The sequence below is a fragment of the Mandrillus leucophaeus genome, unplaced genomic scaffold (genome assembly GCF_000951045.1).
Source record: "Mandrillus leucophaeus isolate KB7577 unplaced genomic scaffold, Mleu.le_1.0 Scaffold194, whole genome shotgun sequence".
Classification (NCBI taxonomy): Eukaryota; Metazoa; Chordata; class Mammalia; order Primates; family Cercopithecidae; genus Mandrillus; species Mandrillus leucophaeus.
The window spans coordinates 538904-562705 of record NW_012101965.1 but is presented as its reverse complement, the minus strand read 5'-3'; the positions used below and the strand labels follow the sequence as shown (position 1 = coordinate 562705).

General features: G+C 41.4%; 1 protein-coding gene across 2 annotated transcripts in view; it reads left to right on the top strand.

Annotated features, from left to right (window-relative positions):
- ECT2L (epithelial cell transforming 2 like) overlaps positions 1-23802 on the top strand; it is a 112317-nt gene that overhangs the window by 3392 nt on the left and 85123 nt on the right. Inside the window, exons 2-4 of one of the 2 annotated variants that reach the window (XM_011978412.1) lie at positions 13443-13582; positions 13780-13948; positions 15115-15227. In XM_011978412.1, the coding sequence (XP_011833802.1) occupies positions 13883-13948; positions 15115-15227 (179 nt within the window). In that variant the 5' untranslated portion in view covers positions 13443-13582; positions 13780-13882. The remainder of the gene's footprint in view (positions 1-13442; positions 13583-13779; positions 13949-15114; positions 15228-23802) is intronic. The other variant, XM_011978411.1, reaches the window with a different exon arrangement.

The window sequence follows — 23802 nt, the reverse complement described above, 5'->3', positions numbered from 1 at the left end:
GGCTGATCTGGGACTCCTGAGCTCAAACAATCCACCCACTTTGGCCTCCCAAAATGCCTGGATTACAAGTGTGAGCCACTGCATGCCGACTGGATGATTTTCTCTACCATGTTCTTCTCTTCTATAATCTAACTCCCAGTGTGAATCTGAGGATTCAATGAGCCAGTGTACGGGGGAAGAGATTTTCTAGTGCTGTGCCAGTCAGTGTAGACACTCAAACAAAAATTAAGATGTTAAATACAATATTTACTACACATCCCCCTCCTCATTTTGATCTTGTTACTTAGCACGTTTGTGGGATCCAGTTACAAATGAGGAAAGACATAGATTGGGGTCTTCTGTTGTATTCCCTTCTTGCAACAGACTTTAGAATCATTTAGGCTCTTGCTTTACAGAGTGAGGTAACAAAGGGGCCTCCAGTTTTGCATCACCCACACTGGAGTTTCAATTTGAAGTCAAAAGCTGGGCTGTGAGATGGCAGCCACAACATTCACTTTTCCAGTAGAGACATGCCACTTTGTAGAAGAAAAAGATCATTCTTAAATGATCAAGGAGGCTGGGTGCAGTAGCTCACGCCTGTGATCCCTTGGAGGCCGAGGCAGGCAGATCACGAGGTCAGGAGATCGAGACCATCCTGGCTAACACAGTAAAACCCCTCTACTAAAAATACAAAAAATTAGCCAGACGTGGTGGTGGGTCCCTGTAATCCCAGCTACTTGGGAGGCTGAGGCAGGAGAATGGTGTAACCCGGGAGGCGGAACTTGCAGTGAGCCGAGATCATGCCACCGCACTCCAACCTGGGTGACAGAGCGAGACTCTGTCTCGAAAAAAAAAAAAAAAATCAAGGAAGAACTTCATGGCACAGTATTTTCGCTTCTGTAGAAAAGACACACAAAAAGGATGAAAAAATGGTTGAGAGTTTGGTTTTATACACTAAGGTTTTGAACCTCTCCTGTATATAGGAGCTACTGGTGACTGCTGTATTGTAAACAGAATACACAATAAGTATTCTTGCCCCAGAATGAATTCTCATCTCAAATGAGTCCCTTAAAATGCTTCCATTTTTTTCTAATTTGCTGATGTCATGGAAGAATAATCTGTCAAATCTATATTTAATTCAATTCTAAGCTTATTTTACCATATGACTTATTAAACATAATGATGGAAATTGCTAGCAAGATCACAGACTTGATAAATTGTCACAGTTGTGACACAATTGTCAAATCCTAATAGTGAAGAAATTTGGTTTTTTTTCTTACTAATAACTTGCTTTTTTATCCCCTGAATTTGGAAAATTAGCAGATGCATGTCTCTGTTTCTGCTGCTTTAATAAAACCTGAGACTGGGTAATTTATAAGCAATAGGAATGTATTTCTCACAGTTCTGGAGGCTGCTAAATCCAAGGTCAAGGTGCTGACAGGTCTGGTTGGCTGGTGAGGGCTGCTCTCTGCTTCCAAGAGGATGCCTTGTTGCATTCTCCGCAGGGGAGGAATGTCTGCCCTCACATGGCAGAAGGTGGAAGGGCAAGTGAGGTGAACGCTGCGTGAAGCCTTATAAGGATCTGAATTCCAGCTCACAAGGGAAGGAGCCCTCATGACCTAGCTCTTAAAGGCCCAACCTCTTAATGTCATTACGTTGGCCATTAAGGTTCAAAACCTGATATTTGGAGGTGACACATTCAAACCATAGCAGTTATGGTTTGAACTGCAATTATAGAACAATTATCCATTTATTCATTCAGCAAATACTTGCCAAATACCTATTCTATGGCAGACACTATGGGGAGGAAGCTTCTAAAATGGCTCCCAATGACCTCAGCTTCCTGATCTTTATGCCTTATGTGAATCCCCTTCCCTTAGATGTGGCCTAGATGCCTATAATGCAGGAGTTGACAAACTTTTTCAGTAAAGGCCCAGATAATAAATATTTTTTGCTTTCTGAGCCATATGGTCTTTCTCCCAATTACTTAATTTCATTGTAGCCAAAAAGGCAGCCACAGAGGCCAGCTGTGGTGGCTCACATCTGTAATCCCAGCACTTTGGGAAGCTGAAGTGGGCAGACTGCCTGAGGTCAGGAGTTTGAGACCAGTCTGGCCAACATGGTGAAACCCTGTCTCTACTAAAAATACAAAAAACATTAGCCAGGCACAGTGGCATGCACCTGTAATCCCAGCTACTCGGGAGGCTGAGGCAGGGGAATTGCTTGAACCAGGGAGGTGGAGGTTGCAGTGAGCCAAGATATGCCACTGCACTCCAGCCTGGGTGACAGAGCAAGACTCCGTCTTAAAAAAGAAAAAAAAAAGTTATCCAGTAAGTAGATGAAGAAAAATACTGAATAAATATGGAAACAATAAGAAAACAAGAGACTCATAAGTGAAATTTACTAAAGAAAAGCAACCACAGACAATACATAAATAAATGAGATTGTCTGTATCCCAGTTACACTTTATAAAATTTGGTGGTGGGCCAGATGTGGACTGCTGACTGTGGTTGCTAAACCCCTGTTCTGATGAATCAAAAAGTGATGGTGTGTTACTTGTCACTTCTGAGTTACGCCACGCAAGGGCTCTGGCTTCCATCTTGCCTGCCCGCTCCTACTCTCTTGCTCGCTCACTTGGGTGGAAGTGAGCTGCCATTTTGTGAGCTAAACTATAAAGAGGCCCACATGGGAGGGGAGCTTCTGGCCAACAACCAGCGAAGAACTGAGTCTCTCATTCCAACAGTTTAGGAGGAACTGTATCCCACCAACAACCACTTATGTGAGCTTGGAAGTTAATTCTTCCCCAGTTCAGCTGTGGCATCCTCAGCTGACAATTGGATGGTGAGAGACCCTAAGCTGGGGGACCCAGCTAAACTATGTCTACACTCATCACTCATAGAAACCGTGAGATAATAAGTGTTTGTTATTTTAAGCCACTGAGTTTTGGGACAATTTGTTACGCAGCATTAAATAAACAGTATGATAACCCCATTAGATAATCAATACACACTATGATAGTCTCCATATAACAATGAACAAAGGAAAATGCTGGATATTATTTTCCCCTCTTGGAGATTCAGTGTGAACATTAAGCATATTAAAACATCCAAAACATCCTACAAAAAAGAAATAAGTTTAATATCTCAATCATTGAATCACAGATCCTATTTTCTGGGGAAATAGTTATTAATATCTTATGGCACTACTATTTGGAGCAATGTAAAATGCTAGAATAAGAAAAGAAATTATTCCATTAAAGAAGTAGTAATTGTCAGCCTACCATTTCTCCCTGGGTTGACTAGCTAGTCAACAAAATTAGTATCTTCACATAATCAAAATAATCTGAGGCAGGCAGTGCACGGTGGCTCACACCTGTAATCCCAGCACTTTGGGAGGCCAAGGTGGGCGGATCACTTGAGGCCAGGAGCTGGAGACCAGCCTGGCCAACATGGTGAAACCCCATCTCTACTGAAAATACAAAAATTAGCCAGGCATGGTGGTGTGCATCTGTAATCCCAGCTACTCAGGAAGCTGAGGCAGGAAAATCGCTTGAACCCAGAAGGCGGACCTTACAGTGAGGCGAGATTGTACCACTGTACTCCAGCCTGGGCAACACAGAGAGACTCTGTCTCAAAATAAATAAATAAATAAATAATGATAATAATCCTGAGCCAGGAGCAGTTGGTCATGCCTGTAGCCCCAGCTACCCGGGAGGCTGAGGCCAGAGAATCCCTTGAGGCAGAAATTTGAGGCTGCAGTAAGCCATGATTGTGCCAAAGCACTCCAGTCTAAACAATACAGTGAAATCCCAACTGTAAAAAACTAAAGGAAAGAGAAAAAGAAAATAATCCTGTCCAAAGTTGTACATATATGCATGTACACACACACACACAATATACTATACTATGCTCACATATTTAAGCCCACCAGCAGAGACAGCGACTATTCTTTCTGTAATATTCAGCTCATTATATAACTCAGTAATCCCTTAACACAGAGTGTAATAACAATTTTGAGAACTTGCTAAATAAAAATCCCATATGTTGGCTCTTGGAGGGATTTCATGTAACAACAGCTGGGCATCTTATGAAACTAAGAATTTGTTTTCATTTAGTGTTGATTCAGAAGGAGGTATTTAATTTCCCACATTGCTAAGAAGTTTTTATCTGAACAACACATTATAATATAGTTTACCAAGACACATCACTGTCTTGCTTTACACATGAGGAAACTGAGGCCCAAATAGTAAATCACTTGTAAAGCCTTAATTTTGGGGAGCCAGAGCAGAGATCCAAATCTAGTGCTCTCTCTGCCATGCTGCTCGTCTGTAACATTTCTAAAATTGTTCCTAATATGATGCATGCCTAATATATTCATTGAAAAAAAAATGTGCTTCTTCTCTTGAAATGTAATAAGAGCAGAGGCACTGCAAATGTCTTACTCTAGAATTATTTTGACTCTTCAGTAAAGTTTCTTCAGCTACACCAAGCCACGTTGTACTCTCTCTTCTTGGAATTTATAGCAACAGAGGGTTGCTTAGAAACTTAGATGTTTGTGATGCTTGAATCCCAGCTAGAAAATCACTGACAAGTGGTTGTCCACCTTGAGTTTTACCAACTCCAGTAATGGACATAATCTCTGGAGACAGCTAGAGCTGTGGAGTGATTTTTTTCCCACTTAGATTGGGCCAAAATCTTCTTCTCTGACATCATCCACTGTTCCTAATTTTGTCTTCTGGGGATTCACAGACCATGTGTAATTGATTTTATATATATGAAAAAACTTCCTATAGTTGATGTGTGTGTGTATAGTGTGAGAAAGGGGTCCAGTTTCTTTTCTTTTTTAAAACATATAATCCATTTTCTATAAATGAAACAATCCACCCTTCCCCTTCTGATTCGTCATCTAACAAGTGCCCCTGTATACCTGGGTCTCTTTTGGAGTTTCTCTTCTGTTCCACAGGTTTTGTTGTCTGTCCCCAAACTAAGATTTTTATCATCTGATTACTACAGCTTTATAGTTAGTCTTGGTATCTAGAAACACATCTCCCTTCCTTGTTTATTCAGACTGTCTTGACTGGTTTTGGCCCTTTAAAGTTCCATAAATATTTTAGAATCAGCTTTGAAGTTTTACACACACACACACACACACACCCCCCCCCACAATATCTCTTGTTGCTGAGCTTGCGTTGAATCTGTAGATCAAGTTGAGGCAGTTAATCTCTTCACTCTACTGAGTCCTCTAATCCATGAATAAGACATATCTCTCCATTTATTTAGGACTTTAAAAGTATTTTTCAATAAAATTTTGTAATTTTCTTCATAAAGTTGGCACTCTTAATTTTTTCTAGGTACTCAGTAGTACTTGATATTATTGTAAATGATATCATTTTATAAACTTGATTGAAATATAGGACATAGAAAAACATGCAGATCATGAGTGTAGCATTCAATGCATCACAGCATGCGGGAAGTGTAGGGCTCCCTCTCTACATCAGCACCAGCATGCAGAATAACCTCTTGTGTCCCCTCCCAATCATTACCCTCTCTTTCCTCCCCAAAGGTAAACCTTATCTTGACGTCTAACACTACAGGGTAGAACTTTGGTAAATGAACCCATGCCACATGTATTATTTTATTCCCAGCTTCCTCTGTGTAATGTGCTCTGTGTGTGATTCATCCTTACTGTTTTGTGTAGCAGCAGACTACATTTATACTATACATTTATGTATAGTATTCTATTGCATGAATGCATGACAGTAGATTTAGCCACTGGACTACTGGTGGATGCTTGGGTTGTCTCCAGTTTGGAGCTATCCAGTGCAGCTGTGCATATTCTTGGTGATATATTTTAGTCCACATGTATATTTTTTCCAGTTGGGTCAAGTTTGGCATTATTCTGGAAATAACGCCAAATAGTTTTGCAAAGTACATATACCAATTTGTACTTTCACCAACTGTGTGAGAGCTCTGGATGCTCACCAACACATGGCTTTGTCAGTCTGTTCTGGATAACAAACCATTCCAAAGTTTAGTAGCTTGAAACAGGAAACGTGTTATTTTTCACAATTCTGTGGGTAGGCTGGCCTCGGCTGGGCAGTTCTTATGCTTTGTGTGTTGGGGCTGGGGTGATTCATGTGGTTGCACTCACCTGGAAGCTTAGTTGGAATATCCAAGATGACTTCGTTTGCACATTTGGTGCTTTGACAGGGGTGGCTGAAACAGCTGGGGGCTGGCTCAAGCTCTCTCCATATGGTCTCCTGTCATCCAGTATCCCAGCCCAGGCTTATTTACATGGCAGCTGGATTCCAAGAATGCAAAAATAGAAGCTGCAAGTCTTCTTAAGGTCCATGCCCAGAAGTCACATATCATCACTTCCACAATATCCATTGGTTAAAAGAAGCCAGTGCTAGTGCAGATTGATTCAAGGAGAGGGAGAAGAATAGACTCCACCTTTTGATAGAGAACTGGTATGTGGGTACAGGGATGGGAGCAATTGTTCCTGGCCGTGGGCACAGACAATATACCATGTTCCTCCTTCTGGCCACAATTCTTACTTGCAGCACACAAAATATATTTATTTCACACCAAGACACCACCATAGTGTCTTCCAATTATGGTATGAAGCTTGAAGCCCAGTATCTTGTGATCTCCATCAGGTCCAGTTGCAAATGAGGCTCCTCGTTCATCACTCCTGTCAATCTGGAGACCTGTAAGCTCAAAAGACACGTTATCTGTTTCCCTAGACACCCAGCTTAAAATGGTGGCTTAGAGACTTTTTATTTCAAAATTTCTTGGTCCTTCTTATTTCAAGCTGGCCATGCTTTCATGAGAACAAGCCTCTTGACAATTCTGTGGGCTTTGTATATATGTAATTGTAATTTATTCTATTAGACAAAAGCTATATCCACAAGTCTCTTTGAGATAGGTCCTTTTCTGCTTTGGGCTATGGATTGGGGTGCTATGGGACAAAGACTTTAAGATTCTTTAAAACTCTTTTATGGTTGACCCTTGACCAATGTGGGAGTTAGAGGCACATATCCCCTGTGCAGCTGAAAATACATGTTCTTTTTTTTTTTTTTTTTTTTTTTTTTTGAGATGGAGCCACGCTCTGTCCCCCAGGCTAGAGTGCAGTGGTAAAATCTCAATTCACTGCCACCTCCGCCTCCTGGGTTCAAGCGATTCCCCTGTCTTGGCCTCTCGAGTAGCTAGGATTACAGGTGCCCACCACCACGCCCAGCTAATTTTTATATTTTTAGTAGAGATGGGGTTTTGCCATGTTGGCCAGGCTGGTCTCAAACTCCTAACCTCAGGTGATCTGCCCACCTCAACCTCCCAAAGTGCTGGGATTACAGTCGTGAGCCACTGCACCTGGCCATGCGTAACTTTTGACTCCCCCAAAACTTAACTAGTAATAGCCTACTGTTGACTGGAAGCCTTACTGATAACACAGCCGATTAACGTATAATGTATGTTATGCGTATTATATACTGTATTCTCTCAATGAAGTAAACTAGAGAAAAGAAAATGTTATTAAGAAAGTCATAAGGAAGAGAAAATATATTCACTGTTCATTAAGTGGAAGTGGATCATCACAAAGGTCTTCATCCCCATCATCTTCATGTTGAGTAGGCTGAGGAGGAAGAGAGAGAAGAAGGGTTGGTCTTGCTGTCCCAGGGGTAATTTTTGCTTTCTTTTACCCTACTAATGGTTGTATTTTTTTTTAAGAGACAGGGTTTTGCCATGTTGCCCAAGCTTGTCTCAAACTCCTGAGCTCAAGCAATTTGCTTGTCTGAGTCTCCCAAAGTGCTAGGATTATAGGCATGAGCCACCGGACCCGGCCTAGATATTCTTTATCATTAAAATTTGCCCCAAGACTAAACAGATTTTTTAGGTTAATTCATATCTCTCACCTTGGACAGCTAAAGGAGCCAATCAGCACTTTCCATATCCTGCTCAGAATTTCTTTAGCCAGGTCTATAAATTCATTGACACATTTTCTATCCTCCACATTAGTGCAGGTAACAGTGTTACTAAACTTTCCACTGCTACATAATGCCAGTCATCTGACTAGCCTTTCTCTACACTCCACTACACCATCTCCTCCACACCCTTTTAATTTTCACTTGCTTCCCAGTCCCAACGCCAGTATCATATGTTTTAAGTTATATTATAGCAATACTCTACTGCCAGGTACCAATTTTTTTTGTTATTGCTGGATATCAAACCATCCCAAAATTTAGTGGTTTCAAACAATAATCATTTATTATTTCTCATAGTTCTGAGGGTGAGCTGGGTCCAGCTGGGCAGTTGTTCTACCACGTGTGTTACTGACTGGAGCCATCCTATCCCACTGCTCTGCAGTGCCATCCTTGTCATAGGTCAAGTGTCCATATGTATGTGGGTCTGTTTCTGGAATAATTGCTCTGTTCCATTGGTTTATTTGTTTATTCTTGCGCCAATATCTCATGCTGTTATTTATACTAGCTTTATAATAAGTCCTGATATCAAGTAGAGTAAGTCCAACCACTTTGTTCTTTTTAAAGTTGTCTTTGCTAGTCTTGACCCTTTGCATTTTCATACACATTTTATAATCAGTTTGTCACACACACACACCCCATACTTGCTGGGTTTTCATGAGACCGTATTGAGTAATAGATTAATTTAGAAGAATAAGTATCTTCACAGATGTATACTCTTCTTTAGGTCTTGAAAAATTTTGTCTGGATAAAATTTTTAGTATTCTATGTGGAATACTTGTCCTACCTTGATTTATATTGGATTTTGTTTTTGTTTTTGTTTTGGAGACAGGGTCTCATTCAGTTGCCCAGGCTGGAGTGCAGGGATAAGATAACAGCTCAGTAAAACTTCAACCTCCCAGGACTCAAGCGATCCTCCCACCTTAGCCTCCAGAGTAGGTGGGACTACAGGCATGCACCACCATTCCTGGCTAATTTTCTTTAAAAAATTTTGTAGACACATGGTCTTGCTATGTTGCACAGGCTAGTCTCAAACACTCAGACTCAAGCAATCCTCCTGCCTCTGCCTATATTGGATTTTTAAATGCTGTTATAAATGATATGTTGTTGCTTATTAAATGTTGTTAGCATACAGAAAAACAATTGATTTCTGTATGTAAGCCTAGTGTGCAGCAACCTTGCCAAGCTTGTGAATTTATCTGTAGATTCTTTAATATTTTCTACATATAATTATGAATAATTGTGTTTGTAATACATAACGACAATTTAATTTTTTCCTTTTTTTTTTTTTTTGAGACAGTGTCTCACCTCATCACACAGGCTGGAGCGCAGTGGCGCAATCTCAACTCACTGCAACCTCTGCCTCCCAGGTTAAAGCAATTCTCCTGCCTCAGCCTCCCGAGTAGCTGGACTACAGGCATGCACCACCACGCCCAGCTACTTTTTGTATTTTTAGTAGAGATGGGGTTTTGCTATGTTGGCCAGGCTGGTCTCAAACTCCTGGCCTCAAGTGATCCACTGCCTTGGCCTCCCAAAGTGCTGGGATTACAGGCATGAGCCACCGCGCCTGGCCTATTTTTTCCTTTTAAATTATTAAACATTTTATTTTATTTTATTTTATTGGTTTATCACATTGGAAAGACCCTCCAGAATAATGTTAAATAAAGACAGTGGTAGTGAACAGAGAGAAAGTTTTATCATTTTACCATTAGTGTCATGTCTGCTATAGGTTATTGTATTTGCCCTTATTCAGATTAGGAAATTCCCTTCTAGTCCTGGTTTACTGAGATCTTTTTGTCATGAATGGATATTGAGGTTTATCAGAAACACTTTTTGGGCCAGCTGCGGGGCTCATACCTGTAATCCCAGCACTTTGGGAGGCCAAGGCATGGTGGTACATGCCTGTGGTCCCAGCTGAGGCTGAGGTGGGAGGCTTGCATGAGTCCGGGAGGTTAAGGCCGCAATGAGCTAAGATCAAGCTACTGCACTCCAGCCTGGGCAACAGAGCAAGACCCTTTCCAAACAAACAAAAAGAAAACTTTTTGTATATACTGAGATTATCATATAATTTTCTCTCTTTTTTTCTTTTGTTCATAATGAGAAGTACATTGATTTTGTAATGTCAAACAAAATTTACATAAATCCAACGTGCTGGTGATATATGATCTTTTTTATATACTACTAAGTTTGGTGTTCTAATTTTTGGTAGGATTTATGCATCTATATTTATGGTAATATGCTTGTAATATTTCTTTCTTGTAAAGTCCTTGGGTTTTGGTGTTAAGATTATATAAAGGTTATACCAACTTCATCAAAGAACTTGGGAATCATTCCCACTTTTTCTGTTCTCTGGAAGATTTTGTGTAACTGTAATTTCTTCCTTGAATGTTTGGTAGATACAGAAATTGGTTCCAGAAGTAGGATGTTGCCGTAACAACAGCAACACATTCTATATTATGTGGCATTCTAGTCTGACAGCATGAAATTGTTGTGGAAGACCTGAAAAGATGGCAATCCATATGATGCAGTGGGAAAAAGTTGTAAAACTATAGCCTGGAATAGATTAAAGGGCATATTATATACCTAATAAGTTTGTACTGTATGCAAAGAGGTAGAAAATGAATGCTATTAGAATGAGTTTATTACTATAGGCCACATTTGCCAAAGTACTAGAAGAGATAGAGGAGCTCAGAAAATATTTGGCTGGTTTGCAAGCAGGAATACAAAATAATTCAGAGAGAGTCTCAAAACTCAGGGATTTGCACAGTTGGAAGGAATAACTGATTCACATCTTCAACTAGTAAAGAAAAAACTGAGAAGACCTTTGAGCAATAAATGATGCTGAAAACTATGCCAATTGGTAAGGACCAGTCAAAAGTATGGTTGTCACACCATTGTTAGGATCTCTGAATGGAACAAGGTGGTACCCAGCCAATACTTTGAGTTGGAAAAACATCTCAAGGAAGGAAGACGTAGGGTTTGGCTTTTTCTAAGGAAGCCTGATAGGCTCAAAATATCTACAGTGAGAGAGAGAGAAAAAAACATGTCTCTAAATAATTGTGGCACATAGCACTGCTTAGAATCAAATACATAATTTGGGATAATTTTGAGAAGTTGACATTGTCAAGGGAATCACTGGCACGGTCTAAAAGAGAATGTGATTGTTGGAGACAAAATGATCACTGGACCCCAGTCTTCCGTAGCTGCATTTCAGGATTGCTATGAATCCTTTCATATGTTATCCTTCTTTAAGAATGGGACTATCTATTGCAGTTATCCTTTCCTTGTTCTACCATGATGTATATTATTTACAGAGGCAAGGACCAGATAACTTATCTTTTTAGTTCAAAGGTATTTAGATCAAAGGGAGCTATACCTGTATCTATAGAGAGACCCTTGTGAATTGTTCTTAGCTCATGAGCTCTGTGCTAAAAATATTGATGAGATGGAACTTTGGGGTTGTTTTCCTTAAAAATGTGTGTTCTGCATATGGGAAAGGAAAGGAACTGACCCAAAGGGTAAACTATGATAGGCTATATTACTATTCATGCTGTCATCTAATCCTCTCCCCTTGAGTGTGGCCTGGACCTGGTGACTTGCTTTTAACCAATAGTATATAGTGAAAGTGACAGGATGTCCCTTCTGAGGTTAGGTTACAAAGAGACTGTGGCTTCCCTCTGGTGTGCCCTCTCTTGCTTTTTCATTTGCTCACTGTGATGGAAGCCTGCTACCATGGGAGATGCCCTATGGAGAGAACCATGTAGCAAGGAAGGCAAGGGAGGCCTCCAGCCAACAGCTGGTGAGCACTGCAGTCTTCAGTCCAACAGAGCATGAGGAATGGAATCCTACCAACAACCACATGAATGAGCTTCAGGGCCTTCAGTGATACTGCAGTCCCTGCAAACACCTCGACTGTAGCCTTATAAGAGCCCTTGACACAGAGGTACTGGTTATGAACTGAAATGTATCCCCTTTCCCCACAAATTCATATGTTGAAGTCTTCACCCCGATCATTATTGTATTTGCAGATAGTGCCTATAAGGAATAAAGGTTAAACAAGGTCATGGGGCTTTAATCTGACAGGACTGATGTCCTTATAAGAAGAGACCAGGTGCAGCTCGCATCTGTAATCCCAGTGTTTAGGGAAGCTGAGGTGGGAAGAACCCTTGAGCCCAAAAGTTTAAAGTTACAGAAAGTTATGATTTTTATTTTTTATTTTTTATTTTTTATTTTTGAGATAGAGTCTCGCTGTCACCCAGGGCTGGAGTGCAGTGGTGCAATCATGGCTCACAGCAACCGCTGCCTCCAGGTTCAAGTGATTCTCCTGCCTCAGCCTCCCAAGTAGCTGGGATTAGCTGGGATTACAGGTGTGTGCCACTATGCCTGGCTAATTTTTGTATTTTTAGTGGAGACGGGGTTTCATCATGTTGGCAAGGCTGGTCTCAAACTCCTGGCCTCAAGTGATCCACCCACCTCAGCCTCCCAAAGTGCTGGGATTACAGGCGTGAACCACCGCGCCCAGCTCAGTGAGCTATGATTGCACCACTGCACTCCAGTCTGAGCAACAGAAGCAAGACACTGTCTCAAAAGAAGGAAAAGGAGAAGCAGAAGAAGGAGGAAGGAGGAAGGAGGAGGAGGAGGAGGAGGAGGAGAAGGAGAAGGAGAAGGAGAAGGAGAAGGAGAAGGAGAAGGAGAAGGAGAAGGAGAAGCAGCAGCACCAGAGATCTCTGTTTCTGCATGTACATGGAAGAAAGGCCACGTGAGGACACGGTGAGAAGACAGCTGCCTACAAGCCAGGAAGAGAAGCCTCCTCAAACCAACTCTACTGGCATCTTAATCTTGGAATTATAGCCCCTAGAACTATGAGAAAATAAATTTCTGTTGTGCAAGTCACCCAGTCTATGGCAGGTTGTTGTGGGAGCCCTGTTAGACTAAGACAGTATCCCGCTAAACTGTGTCTGGATTCTTGAACCACAGAAGCTTTGAAATAAGTGTTTGTTGTTTTAAGCTGAAAATTTTGGGAGTAATTTGCCATGCAGCAATAAATAATACAATAGCCTATTTTGTTTTTCTTTATATTCTCTTTGACCTCTGTCCTGAAAAATGGGCAGGTGGAATATCATCTTCTAGTACTTCAAATTCTTACTTTTGGATAGATGCAGTGGCTCACACCTGTAATCCCAGCACTTTGAGGGGCCGAGGCGGGCAGATCATCTGAGGTCCGTGAGTTCGAGACCAGCCTGGCCAACATGGTGAAACCTTGTCTCTATTAAAAATACAAAAATTAGCCAGGCATGGTGGTGCGCACCTGTAATCCCAGCTACTCCGGAGGCTGAGCCAGGAGAATGGATTGAACCCAGGAGGCGGAGGTTGTAGTTAGCCAAGATCGCTCCACTGCACTCCAGCCTGGACAGCAGAGCGAGACTCTATCTAAAAAAAAAAAAAAAAAAAAAAATTAACAAAGTAACAAATTCTTATTTTCCAGGTAAAGAAAAAGTCAACCTCCTTGACTGATGAATCATGTCAGTTTCTAAGTATCATTTCCTGAAACCTTTTCAGTGCTTCCCATTTTCCCAGCAAAGTAAAAAACAACTTTTGTTTAAATTCCGATTTGGGTGACAGTAGGTAAGAATAGAATAATTGCAATGATTTGAAGTTCATGGGATTTTTGTGTATATTTGTATGGCTTATCGTATACACAGATGAATTGTATATATACACATGTATACACATGAATTGTTATAATTCTGTCTATATGTTATATGTGAATTTCTACTATTATATAATTCCTATAAGGACACTAACATATTGGATATTTCTAGGTGATCTTAATTGCACACCTATTGAAATAAACCTGTAGTTTCCAGAAGTGGAAGAAAATTTGCTGAGACGTCAGCTGAGGATTCTTCCTGGAGAACTCCGGAAATGGAGAGCTTCCACACAAGATTTAGTGCCTGGACACCTTTTAGCAACAAGTCATTAAATAGACAGGTAAGTTACATACTTTAAAGTAGAATAAGTTTAATTCATAGGGTTAATTTTACTGTGATATATTGGGTCTCATGTTGCCATATTTTTAAAGAAAAACTCTCTAAAGAATTTAGCTTTTGATTCAGTTTAAACAAAAATAAACTTAGCTTTGTCCCAAAGACAGTCTCTTCTCACGCCTGTCCCCATCTCCTACCTTAAGGGAGGCTCCAGATGGCCTCCCTTTCCACTCAGTACCTCCAGGGACAAAATAGAGACCTCCAGGACACACAGTTGCTGGAGACAGGGGAGGATATGAGAAGGTGCTTTTGGTGGTGGAGGCTGGGAGTGTTCATGCATGTGTTCCTGTGTATTTCTGTAATCCTCTCTCCCCTCCTGTGCCAATTGGATGGTTCCATGTGGCCTGGGGATGCCTCTCCTATTTTAAGGTAATTCAGGAAGTCGTGATTTAATGGCTTATGGTGGCTCTGGCAATAGAGAAGGCGAACTGAGTGCTCAGAGCTCTCACGGGTGCTCCTGTGAGTTCAGCCTCATTCACCGGGAAAGGAGACTAGACCAGGCTGGGGCTAAAGCCTGACCTATGATAAGAATAGTGAGTTTGTTATCTCTATCTGAGCAAAGCTGGACCGAAACCCAGGTTTGGGGGATTCTGGTCCTTAATGTATATCTTCCCTAGAGACATGTCTCTGTTGGCTATTAAGTGATACTTACTTTCATCTTGGTGGGTGCTATGAAGATCCAGGGTTGTGAGTTAGTGAAGTTATACCTACCTCAAATGGTCCTGTTCTCACAATTAAATGAGTGTAGCCCGTATATGTTTTCAAGATGAAACGTATGGACTCTGTCACATTAGCCTAGGTAGAAACAAGATCCAGGAATCATTACCTGTTTGTTTTCCAGAGGCCCTTCTTGGGCCCCTCTATAATTACATCCCTGCCAGTCCTTCCCATCAGCCCACCCAACAAGTCTGGGCCTGTCAGTATCCCTGGGTAAAAAGTTTAACCTGAAAGGCGAGACCTTTCTCTCTATATGTGAAAGCGCTGTGTGAACTGTAATGCACTCTGCAAATATTAGCAGTGAGGTTGCTGGTAGATTGTCTAAAGATTGCTTAGCAATTAAAAACATTGAACTGTACAGCAAAATGCCACTTCCTCCCCTCCCCCTTATAGCTCTTTCAGGAAAGAGTGGCTCTTATAAGTCATTGGTTTGACCTCTGGACTAACAAGCAACGTCAAGAATTCTTATTCGCAATTTTTTTAAGATGCACTAAATCACAGTTAAGGTAAGTGTAGCCTAATGATGTAATTAACATTGATTCTTAAAGAAAACCATATATAAATGTTTATATAACCCTTAAGAGATGTTTTGTTCCTAGAGGGAAAAAAAACCAGGCAATTGATATTTTAAGATTTATAAACAGACTCTTCCAGTGCCTGCTTTCTCCTTTTCTCCTTGAGGCTAAAGTGGAGCCGTGGGGGGATTTAACGCTTTCATACTATGGTGGGACTGTTTCATGTTGGCAAAAACACAATGGCTTCAGTCAGTGAATTTTTAACATTCTCTTAGCATATTACATTTTCCTTGGAACCATCAGACAGACAATATATTGCAAATGGATGTCTGGGACATAGGTAGGCAAAATCATTAAATGAATGGATGGATCTAAAAAATATATGACAAGTGACAGTGGTTGAAACATTTAGGAATCTGGGCAAGACTTATACAGCCCTAGTCAAGGATTGCCAAGAGGGTTCTCTTTCTTTTTCTTCCCCTTCCCTCATGTTATGTCTGTAATTTACTTTAAAACACTCAGCACAGACAGTGTGACATCTGTGAGTTGAAGTTATGCCCAGGGTCAGCTCATGTTCTGGTCAGGAATGAATACCCTAGGAGTCATTAGCCAGCTCTAGTTTGGAAGGTCAAAATACCTGAGTTATCAGATACTTTACTAATTAGCATAGCAAATATCAGGCATTATTCTCAAAACAACCTGTGGCTTGTTAACTAGCCAGACGAATGTTAGAAATGGATTCTCTTTTGTGAAGTTAAAGGTATTCAAGATATGTGTGGACTGACCGAAATATTCTAGAGAGCCCTCCAGCTTGCCTGGGTGTGGCTGAAGAATCCAGCCAGGCTGGTAGCAGGTGTGTGGCAGGATGCTTTTCCAGCCTTCAATGCCAAATAAATGGCCTTATGTTAGTCTGGAGGATTTCTGGTAGCCCGAGGCCAACAATGAGGGTAAAAATAATAGAATACTGTTTCTGAAACACTGTCCTTTCGAATGAACCTTTTACCCAGAGGAGAGAGAGCTGGGACTTCATCAGGCCTACAGAGGAGACTGTGTGAAGTTGTTTGGGCTTATTTACTAATGTTTGTTTAGAAAAACTCTAAGTATGGCATCATTTGATGTTAGGTACTTTCACTAGAACTTGGTGATGAGGCTGCAGGAGAGGGTAACCTTCGGATGTCTTAGATAGCCCGCAAAAGTATCTGAGAGTTGTGCATGACCAAATTGGCGTATTTTAGGTGGAGCACTTGCCTCTTGTTCTTTCTTACGTGTTTTCCTGCCAGTCTCTTTTGATCAGTCATTTTTTCTCTCCTTCTCATGTGTCGGCTACTCCTGCATCTGTGGGTGCAAAGCAGATTGTTAATGGACTCTCTCAGTGGAGTCACTGGAAGGAGACAGGCGTCTTTCTGGCTCTGTTGAAAGAGGCTGCAAAGACAGGGCACGGATAAACAGGCCCTTCAGTCAATGTTGAAATATCAGGGGGAAGAGACATTTTATGATAGTCATTGGCTATGTTTCCTTTTACTCCAACTTTGCAGCTTTCAAGATAAGAAAATAACAGACCAGACGTCACATTTATAACCACTTTGTGCGTCGTGTTCTAGGCTCAGGTATCATAAACCAGGCAATTTTAGTCGTGACCACTGGAGGTCATTAGAGATCTTGTGGTATATTTTGAAGCAGCTTAATTTAGGCCTGACATTTTGTCACTGGAAATTGCATCCTTTGTCTGGTAACTGAATTCTTTTTTCTGAGACAAAAATATAAAACTAACCTGTTCAGTGAAAGCGTTTTTTTTTTCTTTTTTTTGGGTTTTTTTGGATAGCAGTAGCATTTCTTCAGAGAGCAGACTGTATTTCACAGTTCCATGAAATTCCATGATCATAACCACATGTTTAGACCATTTCATCACCCCACAAAGAACCCCCCTACCCATTAACAGTAACTTCTCATCTCCATCCCTCTAGATCTGGGCAAACAAGAATCTACTTTCTGTCTCTATAAATTTGCCTATTCTGGACTTTTCGTATAAATGGAATTAGACAGTATGTGGTCTTTTGTGACTGGCTTCTTTCACATATTATAGTGTTCTCAAGGTTCCTCCATTTTGTAGTATGTATCAGTACTTCTTTCCTTTTTATTGCCAAATATTATCCCATTGTATGGATATGCCATATTTTATTTATCCACTCATCAGTTGATGGACATATGGACTGTTCCCCATCTTTATTTACAATAATTATTATAAATAATGCTGCTATGAACATCTGTGTCCAAGTTTTTGCATAGGGATGTTTTTATTTCTCTTAGCTATACATATAGGAATGGAATTGCTAGGTCCAATGGTAGTACAATCACTTTTTAATTATTAAACATTTCTTTTGAATCATTTATTCCTGTAGTCTTGCCTACCCAATAACTGTAAATAAGCTTGTTAATAAATGAAATACATTAGCATAATTTAAATGCTTGAAATCTTTATATGTAAGCTAGGCTATATTTGTGCAATACCTTTCTTTCAAAGTAAAGAGACCATTGTTTTAGATGTTTTGTTTTATAATTTCCAAATAATTTTTGTTTTAATTCAGCTATAAACAGGGTATTGCAATATTGGTGGGAACTGTTATCACAACTGTCTTTAAAAAAATTCTTAATCTCTATGAGATATATTCAAATATCTTAGAGTTTTCTTTCCTGTCCTAATAAATATTCCCTATTGTTAAGTTTTAAGATGATTTCCTAAGTGGAATTTTATTATATTTAAGACATTTATTTAAAGGTTCAGCTTCTTAAACCATCCTTCTGGCAAATTCTCCTTGCCACAACTAAAATGTCCCTTCTCCTGGGAAGCCTTCTCTGCTTGTCTTTCATGCCCAGCAACTTTATATCTCAATTGTGGCTTTTCCTCAGTACGGTATGGCCCCGTGTCACCCACATGACTAATGGTTTCCAGTGATGTCTTTCCCCTACCACTTGACTAGGTTGACCTTTCCTGTGACTCCTTAAAGGAAACTGGGTTGCTTGTGTCTGTTACACTTGGAGAAACCTATGAGGAGTCTGAATCAGTCTCCTTGCCACACTGGTTTAACCGGTTTTGAATTGCCTCTGCTTAGTGCCTGGTAATTCCTTAAACAAAAGCCTTTGGTTCCAGAGCCGGAGCTGCTCAAACTTGCAGCTTTCCTCGGTGGGTGGGGCAGTATCCACGCAACTGCATTCCCTAGAGGGGGAATGCATTGATCCAGGTGTGTATGTGTGTGTTTGTGTGTGTGTGTGAGAGATAACAAACAGCCCATGAAGGATTCGCTCTCGTCACTTTTCTCCATCAGAGCAGACTTGAAATGGGGTTGGACGGCAGAAACATGTATCTACCAAGGTGTATTAAGAGAAAACAGCCCCGACTCCCACTTCCATTCTTCCTATGCAACCTGCGAGGGCTCACTTGAGGACGTCTGTCTCAGCTGTGATCTGTGAGGCAATCTGGTGCACAGTTTTTCAGAGACAACATACTCCTAGGTTAATTTTAAATATAGAACAGCCACATCACTCTCAGTTACTGAATGTCCATTTAAAAGGAGAATATTTCTGTGTGGAGATGGTGAAGATGTTAAAGAAAAAAAACATGGAATGAAACTTGATGAAGACAGTAAAGCAGACATTATTGAGAACCATGGAGATAGTAGATAGCTATAGGGACTGCTGCATGGCGTCAGGGGAGAGAGATTGGGCTCAACTTCAGATGCAGCATGGACAAGTGGGAACGGATAGGCAAGGAGCAGGCTGGGGCTCAGTGGATGGAAAATTACTCAAGGAAACATCAGGGGTAAGCAGGAATCTGAATACACTGACCCAATAGGACTCTTGCTGAAGACAGGCCAGGGTGCTCAGACAACACCTGGGGGAGGGTGGAGGATGAGGAACCTGATAAGATATCCAGGGTGGGGGTTCTTCCTAAACTGACTTAACAGGGCTCTTTACTAAAACAGAATTTTATAAGGAAGTGCACAGGGGGGTCAAAGGGAAGTTTCAGAAGCTTGACTAAAGTTTGGTCAAGCAGAGAATCTTTGTCAGAGAGGAGAGGGGAGTACTCAAAGTGTAAGTGTACACTTGTATCTAAAACGACTGTTTTCTAAATATCCAAGGCAAGTCAATTCAAGTCATCTTGACTTCCTTCCCCTTCGCCCAGTATTCTGCATATGTTCCTGCCCTCCTACACACGTGGGCTGGTTAAGGACAACCGCATGAAATATTAGCATTTGCAATTGGGATGGTTTTTAGAGGTGAATGATGCTTAAAAAAAAAAAAAAAGAAAAGAAAAAGAAAATCATTGAGTTTTAAAAGGAAAAAGCAAAAAGCAAAGCTCTTTGATTGGATGGATGGAGGGAAGGTTACTGGCCTATATTAGACAACATCCACTGGCTTGAAGTTCTCACTCCCATTTTGTGAGTGTGTGGAGCTGCTCTCTCTCCCTTTCTCATGTTGAGCTTCTCTGTCTACCGCTTGACACCACCTGACACTATGTGACATGCAGGACTTGTTTCTTTGCTGTCTGCCTATCCCACTAGAATGAGGGCTCCATGACAGCAAAGACTTTGGTGATTCTTTTCATCTCTAGCACTTAGAGCCATACCAGGCATATAGCAGCCACTCAATAAATGCTTGTTGAATGAATTCAGATATCTAAAGCACTCCTAATTCCAAAAATGACAAAAAGCTAATCAGAAAAAAATTTTCATTTGGTAGCTCTCTAGGAGGAAGGAGTTTTTCAAAATATTCCAAGTTTTAATTAAAAAAAAATTAGCTGGGCGTGGTGGCGGGCACCTCTAATCCCAGCTACTCGGGAGGCTGAGGCAGGAGAATTGCTTGAATCTGGGAGGTGGAGGTTGCAGTGAACTGAGATCTCACCATTGCACTCCAGCCTGGGCTACAGAGCAAGACTTCATGAAAAAAAAAAAAAAAATCCAAGCATTAGAATATAGGACATTACTAATACTTTGCATCATTCAAGTTTTCATTATTTAAGTCAAGGTGGCTGCAGAAATCTTTCCCCTTGTCTTTCTTCAATTCCTGCTTACAGGGTTAGACACTGTTGATTACTGGCCCAGCCAAGTCATTCCACATTCCTCTCCTTCTTCCTGACAGAAACTCTGATTTTTCCCCCCAGGCATTCTATGCTTCAGGGGTGGCTGGTAAGTAACCCCACCCTACCAAGGGTGGGTCAGGGTTGGACTAAATTTATCATGATCACTGCCTCCCCTGGTTGGTGTCTGCTTTAGGAAAGGGCATGTAGATATTAATTCTGCCCAAGGAGACGTAAGGGTGGACAGTCTTCTTGCTGAAAGAAACTTAAACAAGATTTGAGGATGAATATCTTCTCTTCCGTCCTGCTAGCTGTGGTCACTATTGTGTGAAGACCAATGCTCACCGCAGTTAGTTATTTGAGAACTATTTTTGGGACAAGCCTAAGGACCAAAGAAAACGGTTGAAGATGGCAAAGTGAAAATCTAAGAAATCCTTGATGACATCACTGATTCCTTGAATTTGCTAAATCTGAAGCTGCCATTGTTTACAGTGAAAGGAAGAAAAATAGGTTGAGAATGGTCCATAACAGTCCATTTATCTAGTAGTCACTTCTCTGGTCATCTCAACTCTCTAAATTTTATCTGAGAACCATGAAGGGGAAAACAAAAACCTTTTAGCAGTGAAATAGATTCCTTTTACACACAGGAGAAAGGCCTTCAGACTCTCATGCATAGTCTAAGTATTTAATTAATTTGGGACTTCAATAAAGTGATTCAGAAATGAGTTATACATACTTCTAAGACCATGATACATACGTTCAGTGCTTTGAATTTGACGTCGACATTAGCATTAGGATCTGCTATGATGCTTCCTTCTACCAATGGGAAGTTCATAGCTGTTGAGAAGGGATGGTCCCTCAGAATCACTTGGAGTTTGTAAAACAGATAATGAGCCTCACCCCTAGAGATTCTGGCTCAACACAATGGAATGGGGTGGAGGAAGCTGTTTTTACAAAGTTCCTCAGGTGATCTGGTGTAGCCAAGGGTCAGACACAGGGGTGGGTGACCTGAAAGCCCCAAGGCTTCTTCCATCTCTTGATTCTACTCCTCCTTGGAGTCAGGAACACAGATCACATGAACTGTCTCGACCCTTCTAGTCTCAGTGCAATGAAACAAAATGATTTGTTCCAGTTCTGTGGGTGCCTTTTTCATTTTGCACTTGTGATGCTACTTACTGGCTTTAGAGTGTGTTTCACTGTAGGCAGCCCAAAACTTGACGTGAATAATGAAGGACATACTTTATTCTCACATCATTGAAAACTCCAGATATGGGTCTTCCTGCAGCTGAAGCTTCTTGCAGTGCTTCCGTAGTGAAGCCAATGGCTTGTTTCTTCCTGTGCCTGTTCTGCCTCTGTAGCCATGGCTTTCTCCTTCCATTCCCTCAGATGTGTCCAGACGAAAAAAACCATTTGTTTGGGCTTTACTCTGATCAGACTCGTTTAGGCCCATGCCCATTTCTGGCCACTTGCTGTGGCCAGGGGATTGGCCTATACCTTGATCATATGCTTTTCAAAGCTGTGGTGTCAGCTTCTTTGGAATCATGTGCACTGCCGAATAGAAATTGGGGTTATTTCACCAACAGAAGGGTAAGTAAATGAAGCATGACAAAAGCTAGTTTCTTCATTTAGCATTGAACAAATATTGACTGAGTACCTACCATGGGGCAAGCACAGTTCTGAGTGCATGGGACTCAACAGTGAGCAGAGTGGAAAAGGGCCTGCCCACTGCAGTTTATATTCTAGTAGAATAAAACTAAGATAGAAAAAGGGTGAACCCTGGAAGCAGCCAGACATCAAAGCTTCTAGCCCTTTGATGGGGAGGCCGAAAAGGCTCCACTGCTGGTTTTGAAGATGGAGGAAAAGGCCATGAGACAAGGAAGGCAGGCAGCTGCCAGGAGCAGGAAAAGGCACTGGGACTGACTGTAGCCCAGAGAAAGTGACTTGAGACATCTGACCTCCAGAACCCTAAGATCAGTCTGTTGCTTTAAGCCACTACATTTGTGGTAGCTTTGTTTACAAATTTGTTAGAGCAGCAACAGGAAACTATTATAAGCAGTGATTTTCTTTTTCTATTTTTCAACGTTTATTCTTTTTTCAATTCTTATTTTAATTTATACACATTTATGTAGCCCCAGCCATGCTGCAAGCACTCTGCCAGTTGCCAGGGACAGAGCAGTGAACAAGACAGTAGTGGAGACAGACATTACATGGTGAAGGAGGCCGGGTGCAATGGCTCACACCTGTTATCTTAGCACTTAGGGACGGAGGCCAGTGGATCACTTGAGCTTAGGAGTTCGAGACCAGCCTGGGCAACATAGTGAAAACCTGTCTCTACTGAAAAATACAAAAATTAGCTGGGTGCTATGGTGTGTGCCTGTAGTCCCAGCTACTTAGAAGGCTGATGCAGGGGAATTGCTTGAGCCTGGGAGGTGGAGGTTGCAGTGAACTGAGAATATACCATTACACTCCAGCCTGGGCAACAGAGTCAGAGACCCTGTCTTAAAAATAAATAAATAAATAAATAAATAAATGGTGGAGTCTGAAAAAGGACTGGGTCAGCAAGAATAAAAACATAAAACAGCGCTTAGATTACACGGTAATGCACATCAAGTGTAAGGACACAGGTTTCAGCAAAGGTTGTGAGATGGCATTAAGCAGGAGTGCTCAATGAGTGTCAGTCAGCCTCCTAAAGGGACGTGTTTGGGCAGCAGGAATGGTTGTTGAGGAGATGGGGAGATCCTGGCTGTACCCCAGACATGTCACTCTAAAACTCCACTATCATCACCTGATCTGGTTGCCTGCGTTGTTGTCAAAATAGTTTTCACCAGCCACAGGACTCTAACCCACTCTACTGGTTCCAGTATTTCTGGCTCCACCCCCCAGAACCACATCACCTCATTGGCCCTAAGTTATTATGAACACATAGGAAGTCAAACTGCAATTACATAACAACAATATGTTTGTGTGCATGCATTATGCGACATTTCCCATGATCCAAGACCAGCCTGGCCAGCCTGACATAACAAAGTAGCAGCTATGACTGTGAGAAGTGACAAAGGAAAAGTAATGGGACCTCACCTAGGCCAGAGGGTCAGGGAAAGCTGCCCTGAGGATGGGATATTTACACTGGAGTCTGAAGGACGGGTAGGAGTCAGACAAGCAAAGACTTAGAGAGTGACTGTTCTATCTAGAGGGGACAGGATGTGTGAGAGCCTTGGTTCTTCTTTGCCTGCTCAACACCAATACTAGGCTTTTGTAGAAGCATTAGAAAATACAGATAGTGCCGGGCACAGTGGCTCACGCCTGTAACCCCAACACTTTGGGAGGCTGAGGCAGGTGGATCACTTGAGGTCAGGAGTTTGAGACCAGGCTGGCCAACATGGTGAAACCATGTTTCTACTAAAAATACAAAAATATTAGCCAGGTGTGGTGGGGGACACTTGTCATCCTAGCTGCTAGGGAGGCTGAGGCAGGAGAATCGCTTGAACCCAT